This window comes from Gorilla gorilla, chromosome 5, assembly GCF_029281585.2.
Source record: "Gorilla gorilla gorilla isolate KB3781 chromosome 5, NHGRI_mGorGor1-v2.1_pri, whole genome shotgun sequence".
Lineage (NCBI taxonomy): Eukaryota > Metazoa > Chordata > Mammalia > Primates > Hominidae > Gorilla > Gorilla gorilla.
The window spans coordinates 19,863,341-19,878,995 of record NC_073229.2 but is presented as its reverse complement, the minus strand read 5'-3'; the positions used below and the strand labels follow the sequence as shown (position 1 = coordinate 19,878,995).

General features: G+C 45.7%; 1 protein-coding gene and 1 long non-coding RNA gene across 7 annotated transcripts in view; one reads left to right on the top strand and one right to left on the bottom strand.

The window, feature by feature from the left end:
- Positions 1–13,620, bottom strand: part of LOC101148677 (uncharacterized) — a 181,133-nt gene extending 167,513 nt beyond the window's left edge. For 2 of the 3 annotated variants that reach the window (XR_010134145.1, XR_002006542.4), the window contains exons 1-2: positions 13,421–13,620; positions 10,426–10,515 (exon numbers count right to left, since the gene is read on the bottom strand). This is a non-coding gene — a long non-coding RNA (uncharacterized lncRNA). The remainder of the gene's footprint in view (positions 1–10,425; positions 10,516–13,420) is intronic. The other variant, XR_010134144.1, reaches the window with a different exon arrangement.
- GMDS (GDP-mannose 4,6-dehydratase) overlaps positions 13,618–15,655 on the top strand; it is a 623,184-nt gene continuing 621,146 nt past the window's right edge. For 3 of the 4 annotated variants that reach the window (XM_019029923.3, XM_055390905.1, XM_063707286.1), the window contains exon 1: positions 13,651–14,030. In XM_019029923.3, the coding sequence (XP_018885468.3) occupies positions 13,929–14,030 (102 nt within the window). In that variant the 5' untranslated portion in view covers positions 13,651–13,928. Of the gene's footprint in view, positions 14,031–15,655 lie in introns of all 4 variants that reach the window. The other variant, XM_031012261.2, reaches the window with a different exon arrangement.

Genomic DNA, 15,655 nt, shown 5'->3' with positions numbered 1-15,655 from the left:
TAAACATCTGGTTTTAAACAATTCCGAGTTGAATATTCAGTGCTGGGAATGGTCTGTGGAATCAGGCACTTTCCTACACTGTAAGTGGAAATGTAAACTGTGATCACCTTTGTCCAAGGCAGCTTGGCAGCATATATCCTGACACACCCCTGGGTCCTGTACCTGGCATAGATTACATATGGGATAATTATTTGTTCACTTAGTGCAGGATTACTTTCACAAACGGAAAGAGCATGGACTTTGCTATGAGACAGAGAGGGCTTTCATTCCTGGCTTTGCCATTTATTTACTAAATAACCTTTAAGTAATTGACTGTAACTTCCCTGTGTTCCAACTTCTTATCTAAAAAAAAATGGAGATACTTCCTACCTTGTAGGCTGTGAGGAATACTGAAACAATACATGCAGTGTTTCATCTAGGCTACCAACTTATAAGTGCTCAATGAAGAAAAGACTTTATTCTCTCCATATGATTTTCCTGACAACCCAAAAGAAATCCATTTCCTCAGAAAACTTTATCAGCTTCTTTTTACGTTCTCCTTCCTCCTCATCCAACCTTCTCAGAATTGCCCTTAGGCTCTTGTCTTTTGCCAACACAGTTTATTAGACTCTTACTACTGAGGATGATGCTCATTACTACATCAGTCCTTTAACAGACCTGACTGCTGTGGGTTGAATTGAGTTCCCCAAAAAGGTGTTTAGGTCCTAACCTCTGGTATGTACTAATGTGACCTTATTTGGAAAAAGGGTCTTTACAGATGTGATCAAGCGAAGATGAAGTCAGAGTGGCGTAGGGTGGCCCTGACCCAACTCAACTGTTGTCCTTATTAAAAGAGGGAAATTTTTAACGCAGACACACACAGGGAGAACATCATGCAGCTACAGAGGCAAAGAAGGAAGCAACATGTCTATAAGCCAAGGAAGGCCAAGGAATGCTGGCAACCACCAGAAGCTAGGAGGAGGCAGACACGATCCTTCCCTAGAGCCTGCAGAGCAGATGTGGGCCTGTTGACACCTTAATTTCAGATTTCTAGCCTCCAGAGTGTGAGAGAATACATTTGTTTGAAGTCATCAAGTTTGTAGTATTTTGTTATAGCAGTCCTAGGAGACTAATACACTCCTGCACAAAAGGTCAATTGACTAATTCTCAGTTTGGTAATAACCAGTGGAACAGATGGAGATGACACAAGGTTTTGGGTAAGTATGGATAAATCTCCTAAAATATAAACTTGGTTTTTCCACATTAAGCTAGGGTTAGAAAAGGGAAGAATGATTATCAGTCTGTGTGTGTGTGTGTGTGTGTGTGGGTGTGTGCTGCTATAACAGAATACCACAGACTAGGAAATGTTAAGGAACAGAAACTTATTTCTCATAGTTCTGGACACTGGGAAGTCCAAGATTAAGGTGCCAGCATATTTAGTCTCTGGTTCCAAGACGGTGCATCATTGCTGCATTCTCCAGCAAGGGGGAACACTGTGTCCTCACATGGCAGAAGAGTAGAAGAGAGAGCGAGAGAGAGAAAGCCCACTTCCACAAGCCCTTTTCATAGCAGCATTAATCCATTCATGAGGGCAAAGCCCTCATGACTTACAGACCTCCCGTTAGTCCACACCTCCCAATTCTGTTGCATGAATTTTGGAGGCATCACTTTCAAACCATAGCAATGTTTAAGGGTCAGATGGGTAAAAAAAAAAATTCTAAGAAACAAAACATAAGCTTGTTCTCTCAGTCCACTTGGAATAAGGAAGGAAAATTAAGGGTGTGGTTTTCTAAGCATTAAGCTCCAAAGGCCCCAAATTTCCCTGGCAGGGTGCCAGATGATTGTATGTTCTTAGTGGCCATTAAAGTTCTTCTACTGTGGCTCCAGGCTCCTTTCTTCTTCACTACTTAGTGGTCTAGAGAGATGTAGCAATAAAAATAAATTGATCAAAATTAGTTTAGATGAGTTGGCTAAAACAAAAAATGTATTGAGTTGCAAGGAACAGAAAATCCAGTTAAGGTGATTTAAAAAATAAGGAATGTACTGTCTCACATAGAAATCTAAAGGTAAGAAGTTTCAGGGTTGGTTACTATCGCAGCTCAATTATGTCAGGATTCTGAGTTGCTTTTGTACAATTTTTGACTTTCCCTTCATAGTCATAGGATATCCGGTATAACTCCAGGCATCATACCTACAGAACAACCCCCACAACCAGAAAGCTAAGTTTGTCTTTGCCCATCTCTTTTCAGGAAGGGAAGCCCTTTCCAGCCCAGCACACTCGGTTGTGATGAACTCTGAGCTATCAGAGATAATGGACAATGCATGCCCATGGCATGGTACACACTTTCTTGTTTTTTTTTTTTTCTTTTCTTTTTTTTTTTTTGAGACAGAGTTTCGCTCTTGTTGCCCAGGCTGGAGGGCAATAGCACGATCTCGGCTCACTGCAACCTCCGTCTCCCAGGTTCAAGCCATTCTCCTGCCTCAGCCTCCCGAGTAGCTGGGATTACAGGCACGCGCCACCACACCTGGCTAATTTTGTATTTTTAGTAGAGACGGGGTTTTTCCATGTTGGTCAAGGTGGTCTCGAACTCCCAACCTCAGGTGATCCACCCGCCTCAGCCTCCCAAAGTGCTGGGATTACAGGCATGAGCCACCGCGCGTGGCCTAGGAACATAACTTTCACTGTGACCATGTGACTATGCATGTTTGATGCCTGGCTTTATTGTATAATGCACCAACATGGCATTAGTTGCTCAGTCAAAATTTGTACATGGAATCTGGATATAAATCTAGGTGATGTTCTTGTGGGAGGTAGTTTTAGAAACCATACATAGTAATTACGTTGCTTTTCCAAGTCGATATATTTAATAGTCTTCACAAATAGCTCCCCCAATGAGCTGTGCCTCCTATGATTCACCCCTTGAATCTGGGCTGGCCTTGTGACTTGCTTTTGACTAATAGAATGTGACAGAAGACACACTGCATGACTGCTGAGCCCAGACCATCCAAAGCCTTGCAGCTTCCTCCTAGGACTGTTGTAGTTTACTTTTGTGAAGTGAACTACCACGTGTAAGTCCCACCACTCAGACTCCCACACTGTGAGAAAGCCCAGGCCAGCCACACGGAGAGGGCTTCGTGGAGAGAAAGAAATGCTCAGCCAGGCCCTCGCATTCTCGTCATCCTAACCCAGGCAAGAGACATGTGCGTGAAGAAGCCATTTTGAACTTCTAACCCAATCAAACCTTCAGAGGATCCCAGCTCCAGATGCCATCTGACTGTAACCGGAATCACAGTCCCAAGTAACAACTTCCGATCTGAGCTCAGCCAACACATAGAACCACAAGAGATAATAACATTTTTTTTTCTTTAATTAAACCATCAAATTTGGGGCCTCCAAAAAGGGAATGTAATGGACAGGTCCTACAGTCAATAATTTTCACCTCTTGCTGTTTATGTCTTCTTAACATTCCCCTCCCCTTGAGTGAGGGTGGGACTTATGTTATACAAGGCTCTGTCTTAGCATACTGGACTGGGAGATTCTTTTTGCTGGCTTCATGCAGTAAGTAGCCATGTTGAGAAAGCCCACATTGTAAGGAGCCACAGGTGGTCTCTAGGACCCAAGACTGGCCTCTTCTGATGGCTACCAAAAAGCCAGGGTCCTCAGTCATACATCCACAATGGAGTGAATTCTACCACCAACCTAATGAACTTGGAAGTAGGCTCTTCCCCTGTCAAGCCTCCAGATGAGAATATAGCTCATCTGACACCTTGACTGCAGTCACATGAGACCTTGAGCAGAGGACCTAGCTGAGTCATGCCCAGGCTCCTGCCCCACAGAAACTAAGATAATAAATGTGTATTACCTAAGGCTGCTATGTTTGTAGTAATTTGTTATGCAGCATAGAAAACAAATGGAAGAGGTGAGTGTATTTTGCATAAGGAAGAGCTATAAATTGAGGTGGCCCAAGGATGGCCTGAGATAGTTTTCAAAGAGGGCCACAATCAATTCCTTTCCTCTCTGCATATTTGTGCTGCTCCTTAGATTGAGATGTGGAATCTAATTCCTTCCTGTTGAGTTGGACTGGTCTTGTGTCTTACTTTGTCTAGTAGAATGTGAGAAGAAGTGATGTTCTGAGACTTCAAGGCTAAGTCATAAGGAGTCTTGCAGTTTTTTCCTCAGTCTTTTAGAACCCTATACTTGGTAGTACTGACTCACCATGTAAGCTGTCTCCCACGCTGAAGGGACCATGTGGAGAGGCCATAGAGAGGCCAGGGAGAGAGAGGCCTGGCCACTTAGATTCCATCTGAGCCCTGCTTTCCAGACTTCCCTGTCAAGGCATGAGACTGTCAGGGAAGAGTTAATGAACTCTCCAGCCACCATCTGAATACCACTGAGTAACTCCAGTTAATGTCACAAGGAGCAGAATAACTGCCCAGCAGAGCCCCGTCCTAATTACCCATAGAACGATGGGCTGCCATCAGGCAGGATCTGGATGGATCTCATACAGGAAAGGCTGAATGCCTTCAACACTAACCTGAGGATATCACCTATAGGAGGTGGGCAGGAGGGACTCAATGGCAGAATAATTCCACCTATTTCATCTCAGGGGCTAGGGTTGCATAACATGGCTATGCCTAAGTCCTTCTTTGACAAGGGTAATGGAACTAACATGATGGCTTTAGACGAATCAGGATTAACTCCCTGGCGTTTTCACTGAACACTTTACTTGGCTGAACACTCCTTGTGTTGGGAGCCAAGCCATAGTATCTGTCATGATGATTTGAAGCCATGGTCATTTTGCCAGGATCCCAGCTGATATTGATTTTGCCACAACTATCTCCACTGCTCACTGGCTGCTGAAGGTTCCGTCTTCACTAGCGCTTACTGCTTTTTGGTGAGGTTCCCAAAGGAGCAGCTTGCTTTTTTAAGACTTAGTTTGCTTGAGAATATGGAACAAATTACCCCAGAGTTGCATGTCAGGATTATTTAGTGATCCTATCCAATGTCAAGTCAAAAATGGGTCTTCTCACTAACATTTAGGACACAATCCAGGACAGAGCCGAGATACTCCTCAGCACTCTTCTATCCTAGGGCGAGTTTCCCAAGGCATGCCTCCTGGAGGTTGATGAAAGATCTCTCTTAGTGGGAATGAGGGGGCCATTTAAAAAAATTCATTAGGATCAAAGTTCTCTTTCCCAGAAGGTCTAGCAAATTCTCTATTGCATAGGATTCGTGATGCTTGCCTTTATAGTCCTAGCATTCTCATTATGCAGATTAGGCCCTTAGCCAACCCTTTACCAGTCATCAAAAATGACTGGAAGCCATTACTAGTTGAAGTGGACTGAGCCATGAGGAGCCTGAGATTTATGACAGCATCTTGAACATGTTAAACATATTAGTACAAAATGGTAAGGTTTCTCTAGCATTACAGTGCTTAGAATTAGCAATAAGACCAAAATCTTAACCTTGAGGCAATTTTGACACATTATAAGAATCAGACTAGTAACCAGGAACTGGAAAGTTTCCATAGCAGTCAATGGTGTTTTATTACCTCATCTATTTTAAAGAACAATGTATTACTTCATCTCTAGTGTTTTATGTTATTAGAGATTCACTTTTATTGAGCAAGGCTTTAAGAAATGTCACAAAGGGAGGAGTGGGCATATGCATGTTCTCAAATCCCAAGGGGAAAATGCTGAAAATAAGCTCCATGGACGACTTAAACCTTCACATGCTTTTCCTCTCTGGGTTTGATGCTGCTAATGGAAAAGCAATGCTGTGCTCCTTGAGAGGAGGTTCTAATTAGACAGCATAGCAATGATTCCAAGGCTCTGCTCCCTGGGTTTTAGCGCATTGAGAAATTGAGATTATTAGAGTGGAAAACCTTCCCAATAAAATGTCCCCAATGAAGTTTTCTAGCTTGAAGACTATTGGTCAAAAGAAAAAAAAAGAAAAAGAAAAAAGAAAAATTAAAAAACAGAGGAGCAGGCTCGGCACGGGGGCTCATGCCTGTAACCCCAACACTTTGGAAGGCCAAGGCGGGTGGATCACTTGAGGTCAGGAGTTCGAGACCGGGCGTGGTGGCACAGGCTTGTAATCCCAGCTACTCAGGAGGCTTAGGCAGGAGAATTGCTTGAATCCGGGAGGCGGGGGTTGCAGTGAGCTGAGATCAGGCCACTGCACCCCAGACTGGGTGACAGAGCGAGACTCCATCTCAACAAACAAAACAACAACAACAAAAACCCAGAGGAGCTAGAGACAAAGTGACTTAGGCTTACATACATAGCCTGCTGTAGATAAGGTATACACGTGGCCCAGGACTCATACTTGTAATACTCATTTGCCTGAAGACAGCTATCTGATGGGAAATTGTATAAGTGAGGATGTAAGAGAAAAAAAATAAATGTGTTCAATTATTTTGAACACATTTACTTTTCCTTTTCTAAATACATCATTCAAAAAACTTGCTGTAGTCTGATTTCATTTGTAGGATGGTATATTCCAAAGTTGAGGTGGCAGATTTCAGGAACTTCCTAGAAATTTTAGAGCTATTGGCCGGGTGTGGTGGCTCATGCCTGTAATCCCAGCACTTTGGGAGGCCGAGGTGGGTGGATTACCTGAGGTCAGGAGTTTGAGACCAGCTTGACCAACATGGAGAAACCCTGTCTGTACTAAAAATACAAAAAATTAGCCAGGCGTGGTGGCACATGCCTGTAATCTCAGCTACTCAGGAGGCTGAGGCAGGAGAATCGCTTGAACCCAGGAAGTGGAGGTTGCAGTGAGCCGAGATCGCGCCATTGCACTCCAGACTGGGCAACAAGAGTGAAACTCTGTCTCAAAAAAATAAAAAGAAATTTTAGAGCTCTCTCATTGCCTTTTAACTCTGCTTCTAAATCCCTGCTGCTTCTGCTATGCATTCTAAGAAAGATTTATGCGATGTATTTTAATTCCAGTGGAAAAGCAGGGATCTAAGTTGTTTCATGTCCAACAAAGTTGGATTGCCTAAGATTTTATTTAAAAATCCAGTGCTTCTATTCTGCTTATTACCTGAACTGGAAAACTGGTATAAATCTTGAAGTTCAGGGAAAGTGAAAAAAAAAAAAAAGGAAATGGTCTCTACTTCTCCACTGGATGCTTTCTGTTGCCCCGACCCTTCTCTCTCATTCATTTTCATGCACTCAGGAGGTCATCCCTTTGGTCTTCCAGTCTTGGTTAAGAGCACTGGGTCTGAAGTTTGAGCCATGTCAGCCAAGGGTTAGAGCTGGACACAGAAGCCACTATAGGGATCTCAAGTAGAAAGGGATTTAATACAGGAAATTCTGTATTTACAAAATCCTTGCAAGAAAAAAATCTGGCAGTCTAAAAAAAAAAAAAAAAACTAAACATGCAATGATCACAGGACCCAGCAATTGCACTCTTGGGCAAAGTGAAAATGTGTGTTCACACAAAAACCTGTACGTGAATGTTCACAGCGGCTTTATTTGTAGTGGTCCCAAACTGGAAACAGCTGAGATATCCTTCAGTAAGTGAATAGTTAAACCAGCGATTGTACTGCCATACTATGGAATGCTACTCAACAAAAAAATTAATGAGGCCGGGTGCAGTGGCTTATGCCTGTAATCCCAGCACTTTGGGAGGCAGAGGTGGGCAGATTACTTGAGGTCAGGAGTTTGAGACCAGCCTGGCCAACATGGTGAAACATTGTCTCTACTAAAATACAAAAATTAGCTGGGTGTGGTGGAGGGTGCCTGCAATCCCAGGTACTTGGGAGGCTGAGGCAGGACAATCGCTTGAACCTGGGAGGCAGAGGTTGCAGTGAGCCGAGATCACACCACTGCACTCCAAGCATGGGCGACAGAGCAAGACACCCTCTCAAGAATAACTAACTAACTAAATAAATAAACAAACTATCCATACACACAACATCTTGGATGATGACTCTCCAGAAAACTTGAATGACAAAAGCACATTTCAAAAGATTATTCATTTATAATGCTTAAAAAAAATTGAGACAAGGTCTTGCTCTGTCACTCAGGCTGGAGTGCAGTGGTGCGATCATGGCTCATTGCAGCCTCAATTTCCTGGGGTCAAATGAGGTCCCAGCATCCCCAGTAGCTGGGACCAGAGGCACGTGCCACCCTGCCTGGCTAGTTTTTATTTTTTGTTGAGCTAAGGTCTCGCTATATTGCTCAGGCTGGTCTCAAACTCCTGGGTTCAAGCAATTCTCCAGACTTTATCTCCCAAAGTGCTGGGATTACAGGCGTGAACCATTCCACTCAGCCTATAATACATTTTGAAATGACAAAATTTTAAAAATAGAGGACAGATTCGTGTTTACAAAGGATTAGGGATGGGGGTGGGAGGGAGGTGGTGTAGTTATAAAGGGGTAACATGAGGTGTCCTGGTGGTTTTGGAATCTTGATGGCAGTGGTGGATGCATGAATATATACATGCAATAAAACTGTATAGAAGTAGGCCAGACATGGTGGCTCATGCCTGTAATCCCAGCCCTGTGGGAGGCCAAGGCAGGAGGATTGCTTGAGCCCAAGAGTTCGAGACCAGTCTGGGCAACAAAGTGAGACTCCTGTCTCTACTCAAAATAAATTTAAAAAATAGCTGGGCATGGTGGCTCATGCTTGTAATCCCAGCTCTGTGGGTGGCCAAGGAGGGAGGATCAATTGAGCCCAGGACCTGAAGACCAGCCTTGGCAAAAGTGAGACCTCGTTTCTACTAAAAATAAGCAAATTAGCTGGCCATGGTGGTGTGTACCTGTGGTCCCAGCTATATAGAAGGCTGAGGCAGGAGGACGGCTTGAGCCCAGGAGGTTGAGGCTGCAAGTGAGTCTGGATGACAGAGTGAGACCCTGTCTCAGGCAAAACGAACCAAACCAAACTGTACACAAGTAAATACACATACTCTTGCACAAATGAGTACAAAAACTGAGGAAATCGGACTCAGATTGGTGAATTCTATCAACGCCAATATGCTGCTTGTGCTATTGCTCTATAGTATTTGAAGACATGACTATGTCACTCACTGTATTTCTTAAAAATACATTTGAATCTACAATTATTAGTTGAAAAAAATATTTATGAGACAGAAGAAGAGAACTCGGAGGGCCTTCAGTTGTTGATGTCAGGACATTACCGCCATAGCTGAAGGCCAGAATTCAGAAAACCACTGCTGCTGCCATGCTGCTCCCCCAACCCAAGTGGCTCTCATGCCCATGAAAACGGTGACTAGACCCAAACTTGGACTCTAACTGCCGTTAATCCTCATGTCAGTTGGACCAGAAAGCAGAAGGATGGCTTCTGTTTCACTTCCACCTGCCAGATTGAGCAGGAATGCATCTAATTGACAAAGCTCAATTTGCTTCCTATATATGAGATGCAAAATGGTCTGGGACATGTGGCTTTTAGCACTCTAATTTTTCCAAAGAGAATATGGAATGGGAGTTGAATGAGCATAAAATCTACCATAACCAGCCACTAGCTATGTGGCCTTGGGCGAGTTTATTAATGTTTCCAATCCTCAGTTTCTGACTCTATGAAATAAAGATCATTATCATACTGAGTGTGGACAAACTCAAATTGTTTTTCCTCTGCTCTAACAAAACACCAATCAACAGAATCAACAGAGAAGACTTCTGTGACCAAGTATGCAAGGGATTTCTTCCCACCCACAAGCAGGCAATCAATTCTATAGGGCACACCAGCTGCGTGCCCTTCAATTCCATTCAACTTTGACACTGTCTCCTTGGAGATAGCATCAGATCCCACAGGTCAAGGGCTCAGTCCCCAATACTGTGCCCCCACCAACTTCTGATGCCAATTGCAAGCCCCAGGTTATTCTACCTGTGCTTCTGACTGGCCAAAAAGTGGGCTTCACGTGACCCCCTTCTTAGGTTTATTAATCTGAAAGAGTGGCTCACAGAACTCAGGGAATCTCTTACTCAGGATTACCAGTTTACTGGTATGACAAAGGATATGACAAAGGATGCAGATGAGGAGATGTACAGGGCAAGGAATAGGAGGAGCTTGGAGCTTTGGTGCCCACCCTGAAGCGTCACTCTCCATGTACCTCCACGTGTTCAACTATCTAGAACTCTCTGCACACAGTCCTTTTTGGGTTTTTATGGAGGCTTCATTATGGAGGCATGATTGATTAAATCGTTGGCCATTGGTGATCAACTTAACCATCAGCTTCTCTCTCCTCCCTGGAGGTTAGGGGATGGGGCTGAAAGTCCCAGCCCTCTAATCCCGCATTGGTCTTTACAAGGACCAGTTTCCACCCTGAAGCCACCTAAGGGCTGCCAGCCAACAGTGAACTCACTCATTACCCTACAAAATACATCACTTTGGTGATTCTAAGCATTTTAGAAATTGTATGCCAGGAAAACGGAAATGAAGACCAAATATATATTTTACCACAGCAAACGCACTTACCTCCTAGAGTTGGCTGAGATACAGCACGCTGCCCCACACATCTCACACGCTCCCTCCATCCATGCTGGCCATTAGCATGGTTTGTGCAATCTGAGAAAGAAGATCAGCAAATGTTCCATGTGAAAAGCAAAGGAAAGAAATGTTTAAAAAAGGAGAGGAGAGAGAATTTTAAAGGGAATGCTGGAGAATCATTCTTGAATAACTGGCATGTACTCAGTGGCAAGAGACGGGAAAGAAAGAAGTGAAAAATGTTATTCCACATATTTAGTCTTGTACAGAGTGATTGACTTTTATCCAATTAGAGAACTTGGAGTTGGAGGCCTCACTCTTTTCTCCATATTTTGTATCATATTAAAACAAATATGAAAATGTTATGAAAAGTCATAAAATGATTCAATATCATATCCCTTTCAGATTGTAGCCCCTTGAAGATTATTTCTCCTCTACTGCTATACCCTCAGCAGCTAGTATGTTTCTGGAGATCAGCCAAGTTTGTGAGTAAAGGTGTCAGCATCAACAATTAGCTACCAAATGTATTTGCTTCTTCTGACATACCATGAAGTCACTGTATAGTATAGCCAGTGTCTGTCAGTTCAACCACCCGCTTGTTAACATCTTTCACTGGCCTCCTGGAGAAGGGTTACTCAGCCTCAGCACTATTGACATTTTGGGCTAGAAAAATCTTTGTTGTGGGGGCTTCCTGTGCACTGCAGATGGTGAGCAAAATACTTAACTTCTACTCATTAGATACCTATAGCACAACTCCATTTGTGACAATCAAAAATGCCTCCAGACATTGTCAAATGTCCCCTGGGGGCAAAATCACCCAGGGATGAGAACTGTGTTAGAGGAAAACACAACTGAGCCATCACCCTTAGAGCTTTCCACTACCGCTGGTCGCTTTACTTCTAGTTAATGTAATCTTCTTATGCTGCCCCAGACCCTGTGCTGACTTTGTTCAAGTTGCCCTAATGCTACTGGGAAAATGACAACAACCTCCACTACCAACCTCCTCCCTCCGAGCCCAAAAATAGTTAAAAAAAGAACCTCTTTTTCCCTCTAGCTGTCAATTATGGGTTGAATTTTGTCCCTCCCCTAATTAATATATTGATGTCTTAACTCTTAGTAGCTCAAAGTGTGACTGCATTTGGAAATAAGGTCACTAAAGTGGGCCCTAATCAAATGTAACTGGTGTTCTTTTAAGAACAGGAAGTTTGGACACAGACACACATGTAGAGAGAACGCCATGTGAACAAGAAGACAGCCAGCTACAAGAAAAGGAGAGAGGCCTCAGAAGAAATCAGCCCTTGATCCTAAACTTCCAGTCTCCAGAACTGTGAGGAAATAAATTTCTATCGTTTGTCACCCTATGGATGGTACGTTGCTGTAGCAGACCTACCACCTGTCTTCATAAAAGTTCTCTAGAGAAATAGCCTTTATTCTTCAAGCTTCCTCTGACCTACCATTTCCCATCATTTTGTAAATATTTTCAGGCCCTAATAATGTTGATTTTATTTCCATTTTTCTTCTACTGTCACACACTTCTAGGGCAGGTGTTTGGTGGTGTGACAGGAAATTGACTGGTGTCAACTTCCAGTGTTTGTGTGATAGGAGGTCTCAAAACTACAGGATAAATGTGTCATATCTCCCATAAGTATCAGTTTTGCTCAGTGATTTTTTTTTTTTTTTTTTTGAGATGGAGTTTTGCTCTTCTTGCCCAGGCTGGAACGCAATGGCAAGATCTCGGCTCACTGCAACCTCCTCCTCCCGGGTTCAAGCGATTCTTCTGCCTCAGCCTCCGGAGTAGCTGGGATTACAGGCGCCCACCACCACGCCTGGCTAATTTTTTGTATTTTTAGTAGAGACGGGTTTTCACCGTGTTGGCCAGGCTGGTCTCAAACTCCTGACCTCAGGTGATCCACCTGCGGCAGCTTCCCAAAGTGCTGGGATTACAGGCGTGAGCCACTGTGCCCGGCTTGCTCAGTGATTTTTTTAAGGAAAATGTTAAATAATCGGTTCATGCATTAATTTAAAGCATATTTACATGAAAATGAATATAGTTTCAGCATATTCCCGTATATTTCACAGACATTTCTAGCTTATAGCATGTTCCTCTCAATGGAAGTGTTCCCTCTCCTCAGCTTCAGGGTCTCTTCATCACTCAGAGGCAGCATCAGATGTTTGTTGAGCCATTCTCCTCATAGAACGCAGAGGAGAGGCCAGGTGTGAAACCAGACCAGTCTATCTACAGCTAAGAAATATTCCTAACGGACCTCGCGGAGCGCGAGAGGGAGGTTTTAAATGTAATCCTGAGCTTTTCTGATTTTGGGGTTCCAGGTCTGCTATACATACTCTTGCATGTTATATTGGGCACAGCCCTAGTAACTCTGTGATTTGAAATGATGATCTGAGGTTATCGATTAGGGAGAGGAATGTGGACAGAGAAGCATTGCAACGGAGACCGGGAAGTTTCCGTCTGTGTCCTGGATTGCAGCCAACTGCTTAGGCACACACCTGCTGTCCTCCCGGCTCTGAGTCACCTCCTCTCCTCTCCCTGTCCAACGAGCAGCTGCCAAATGGCAGCCAAATCCAACAGATGTAAGCCGGGACCCCACCTGTGTTTGAATTACTTTCTTTGAAATTTGCCACGTCCAGGTTTATTGACCCGGGCAGTCTTTTCAACATTTCCTTATGCCGCATACGGGTGGGGCTAGGGACTTTCTTGTGCACTGGCAGTCCTCAGAAGACAAAACTTTGAATTCAGCTATTTGGAACCTCGTTACTGGTTCCGAGCCTCAGGAAAGGCCAGAAGAGCGAGAGGCAGCCTAGTTAGTCACTCCCACATCTGTGACCCCCGTTTACGTGCCTTGTAACGCTACTGCCCTTCAGGTACCATAAACCAGGCTTCTCAAAGGGCACTGCAACAGGTTTCCAGGAATTATTTATCAAAGTCCATGACCCCGGCCCTGTGACCCCTGGGTTTGAAAATTCAGACCTTCAGCCTAACGGAGAGGTCGGCTCAGTGTTCCTCCCAGCATCCTCGGGCGACATTAGGGTCCTGGCAGATTCGGGAGGCCACTGCGTCCAGGCCCCCCCACGGCCAGCCAGGCGAGAGGCGGGACGCGAAGCCGCGGCCTCCTTCCTCTCCCCTGAGGCGGTGGCGGCGGCAGGCCCCGCCCCTCCCGCGCGGTGGCCGTCGGCGGAGGGGCGGGGCCTGCTACAGCGCGCCGGCTGACGCGAATGACGCTGCGCCAGTCAGGCCGCAGCCCCGCTGCTTGGCCCGTCGGGCCCGCCTTGGCCGGCTCGGCCCGCCCCCGGCCCTCCCTGCACGGCCTCCCGTGCGCCCCTGTCAGACTGTGGCGGCCGGTCGCGCGGTGCGCTCTCCCTCCCTGCCCGCAGCCTGGAGAGGCGCTTCGTGCTGCACACCCCCGCGTTCCTGCCGGCACCGCGCCTGCCCTCTGCCGCGCTCCGCCCTGCCGCCGACCGCACGCCCGCCGCGGGACATGGCACACGCACCGGCACGCTGCCCCAGCGCCCGGGGCTCCGGGGACGGCGAGATGGGCAAGCCCAGGAACGTGGCGCTCATCACCGGTATCACAGGCCAGGTGAGTGCGGGGGCGGGGGCGCGCCGGCCGAGGCAGCCTGGGCACGCGTGCTCTCCCTACGCGCCGCTACTCGCGGGCTGCGGTGTCTCCAGGAACAGCCCTCTCGGCGTCCCGGAAGGGGTCTGCTGCCGGGAGGTGGGACGGAAGGTACGGGGCAGTTAGTGTGTTGCGTGTGGGGTGTGCTGGATACATCGAGTGCTTCTGGTCTTCCTCTGGGGGCTGTGAGCGTGTGTGCCGCGCGGGATGTCGCGCTCACACCCGGGCAGGACCGCCCGCTCTCACCTGCCCCTCAGGGGACCGCAGCGTCTCTTCCTCCAAGCCCATGTCGTGCTTCGCAGCTCCTAGTGCCGGAAAGGGAAAAGAACCGGTGATCAATGAACTTGCGGGTGAGGTCTTCTTGATGTGTCTCGGCTCAAGGGGCGCTTACCTGCTACTGTTTGGGAAGCAAGAAAAAGGGTGCTTTGCTGGTTTCGTCCCCTATCACCGGATTTCCAGATAGAAAAGAGAACATGAAAGAAAGTAATGCTGTGGAGTCACCCACTAGGACATGTTTAGGAAAAAGAACTTAAAAAACTTTTTGAAATCACACCAACTTCTGAGATTCAGGTTGACACATTTGGAAGTGTATCCGAGACGCACTGGTCCAAAAGTGCGGCTAGTTCCATCTTCAAAGGAATAAGTTCGTCGAGTAAGGTAATCAAGAGGAGGTCTTCGGAATGTCTCAGGCTAAGCATGGCTGGTTTGTGAGGGTCGCCTCTTAGAGGTGTTGCAATAGGTGGGATCCGACCGCTGTGTCTTACCAAGCTGTGCTGTTTTAGATTCAGTGGTCATGAAGTAATCATGCCCACATATTGCTGTAGAAAGAATGTGATGTGTGTGCTCCGGGTATCTCTGGGTGGTGGCCAATACAACACTGAAATAAAGGTGATAATGGCTAATACATATTGTGTCTATCATGTTCCAGTCGCTTGCCTAACATTAACTCATTTAGTTCTCATAACAAACTCTTTGAGGAGGTACTTTTATTATCTCTATAGATGTGGAAACTGAGGCATGGGAGTTTGATTTGCCTGAGGTTAAACCGCTGGGAAGTGTCCAGTTGGTATTGAAACCACTCTCAAAGTTCTCTAGTGTTAGAAAGGGCTAAGTGGGCAGGAGGCAGCGGCTCATACTTGAAATCTCAGCACTTCGGTGTGCAGAGGTGGAAGGATTGCTCGAGGTGAGGCCAGGAGTTTGAGACCAGCCTGGGCAACATACTGAGACGTTGTCTCTACAAAAAAATTTAAAAAATGAGGCAGGCATGTTGGTGCTCACCTGTAGTGCTAGCTACTCAGGAGGCTGAGGCAGGAGGATCACTTGAGTCCAGGAGTCTGAGGCTGCTGCAGTGAGCAATGATGGTACCACTGTACTCCAGCCTGGGGCAAGAGAGTGAGATCCTGCCTCAAAAAAAAAAAAAAAAAAAAAAAAAAAAAAGAAGGAGAAGTTGAAATTGGCCAGATTCACAGTCACAGAATATTACACAATTTCAAGTATTGAATACCTGATTTACTGCTGGTTATTCATGCATCTTGCTTTGCTTAAGGTAATCATAATAGACAAGAGTTTGAAAACTAGTAAGAGGTGGA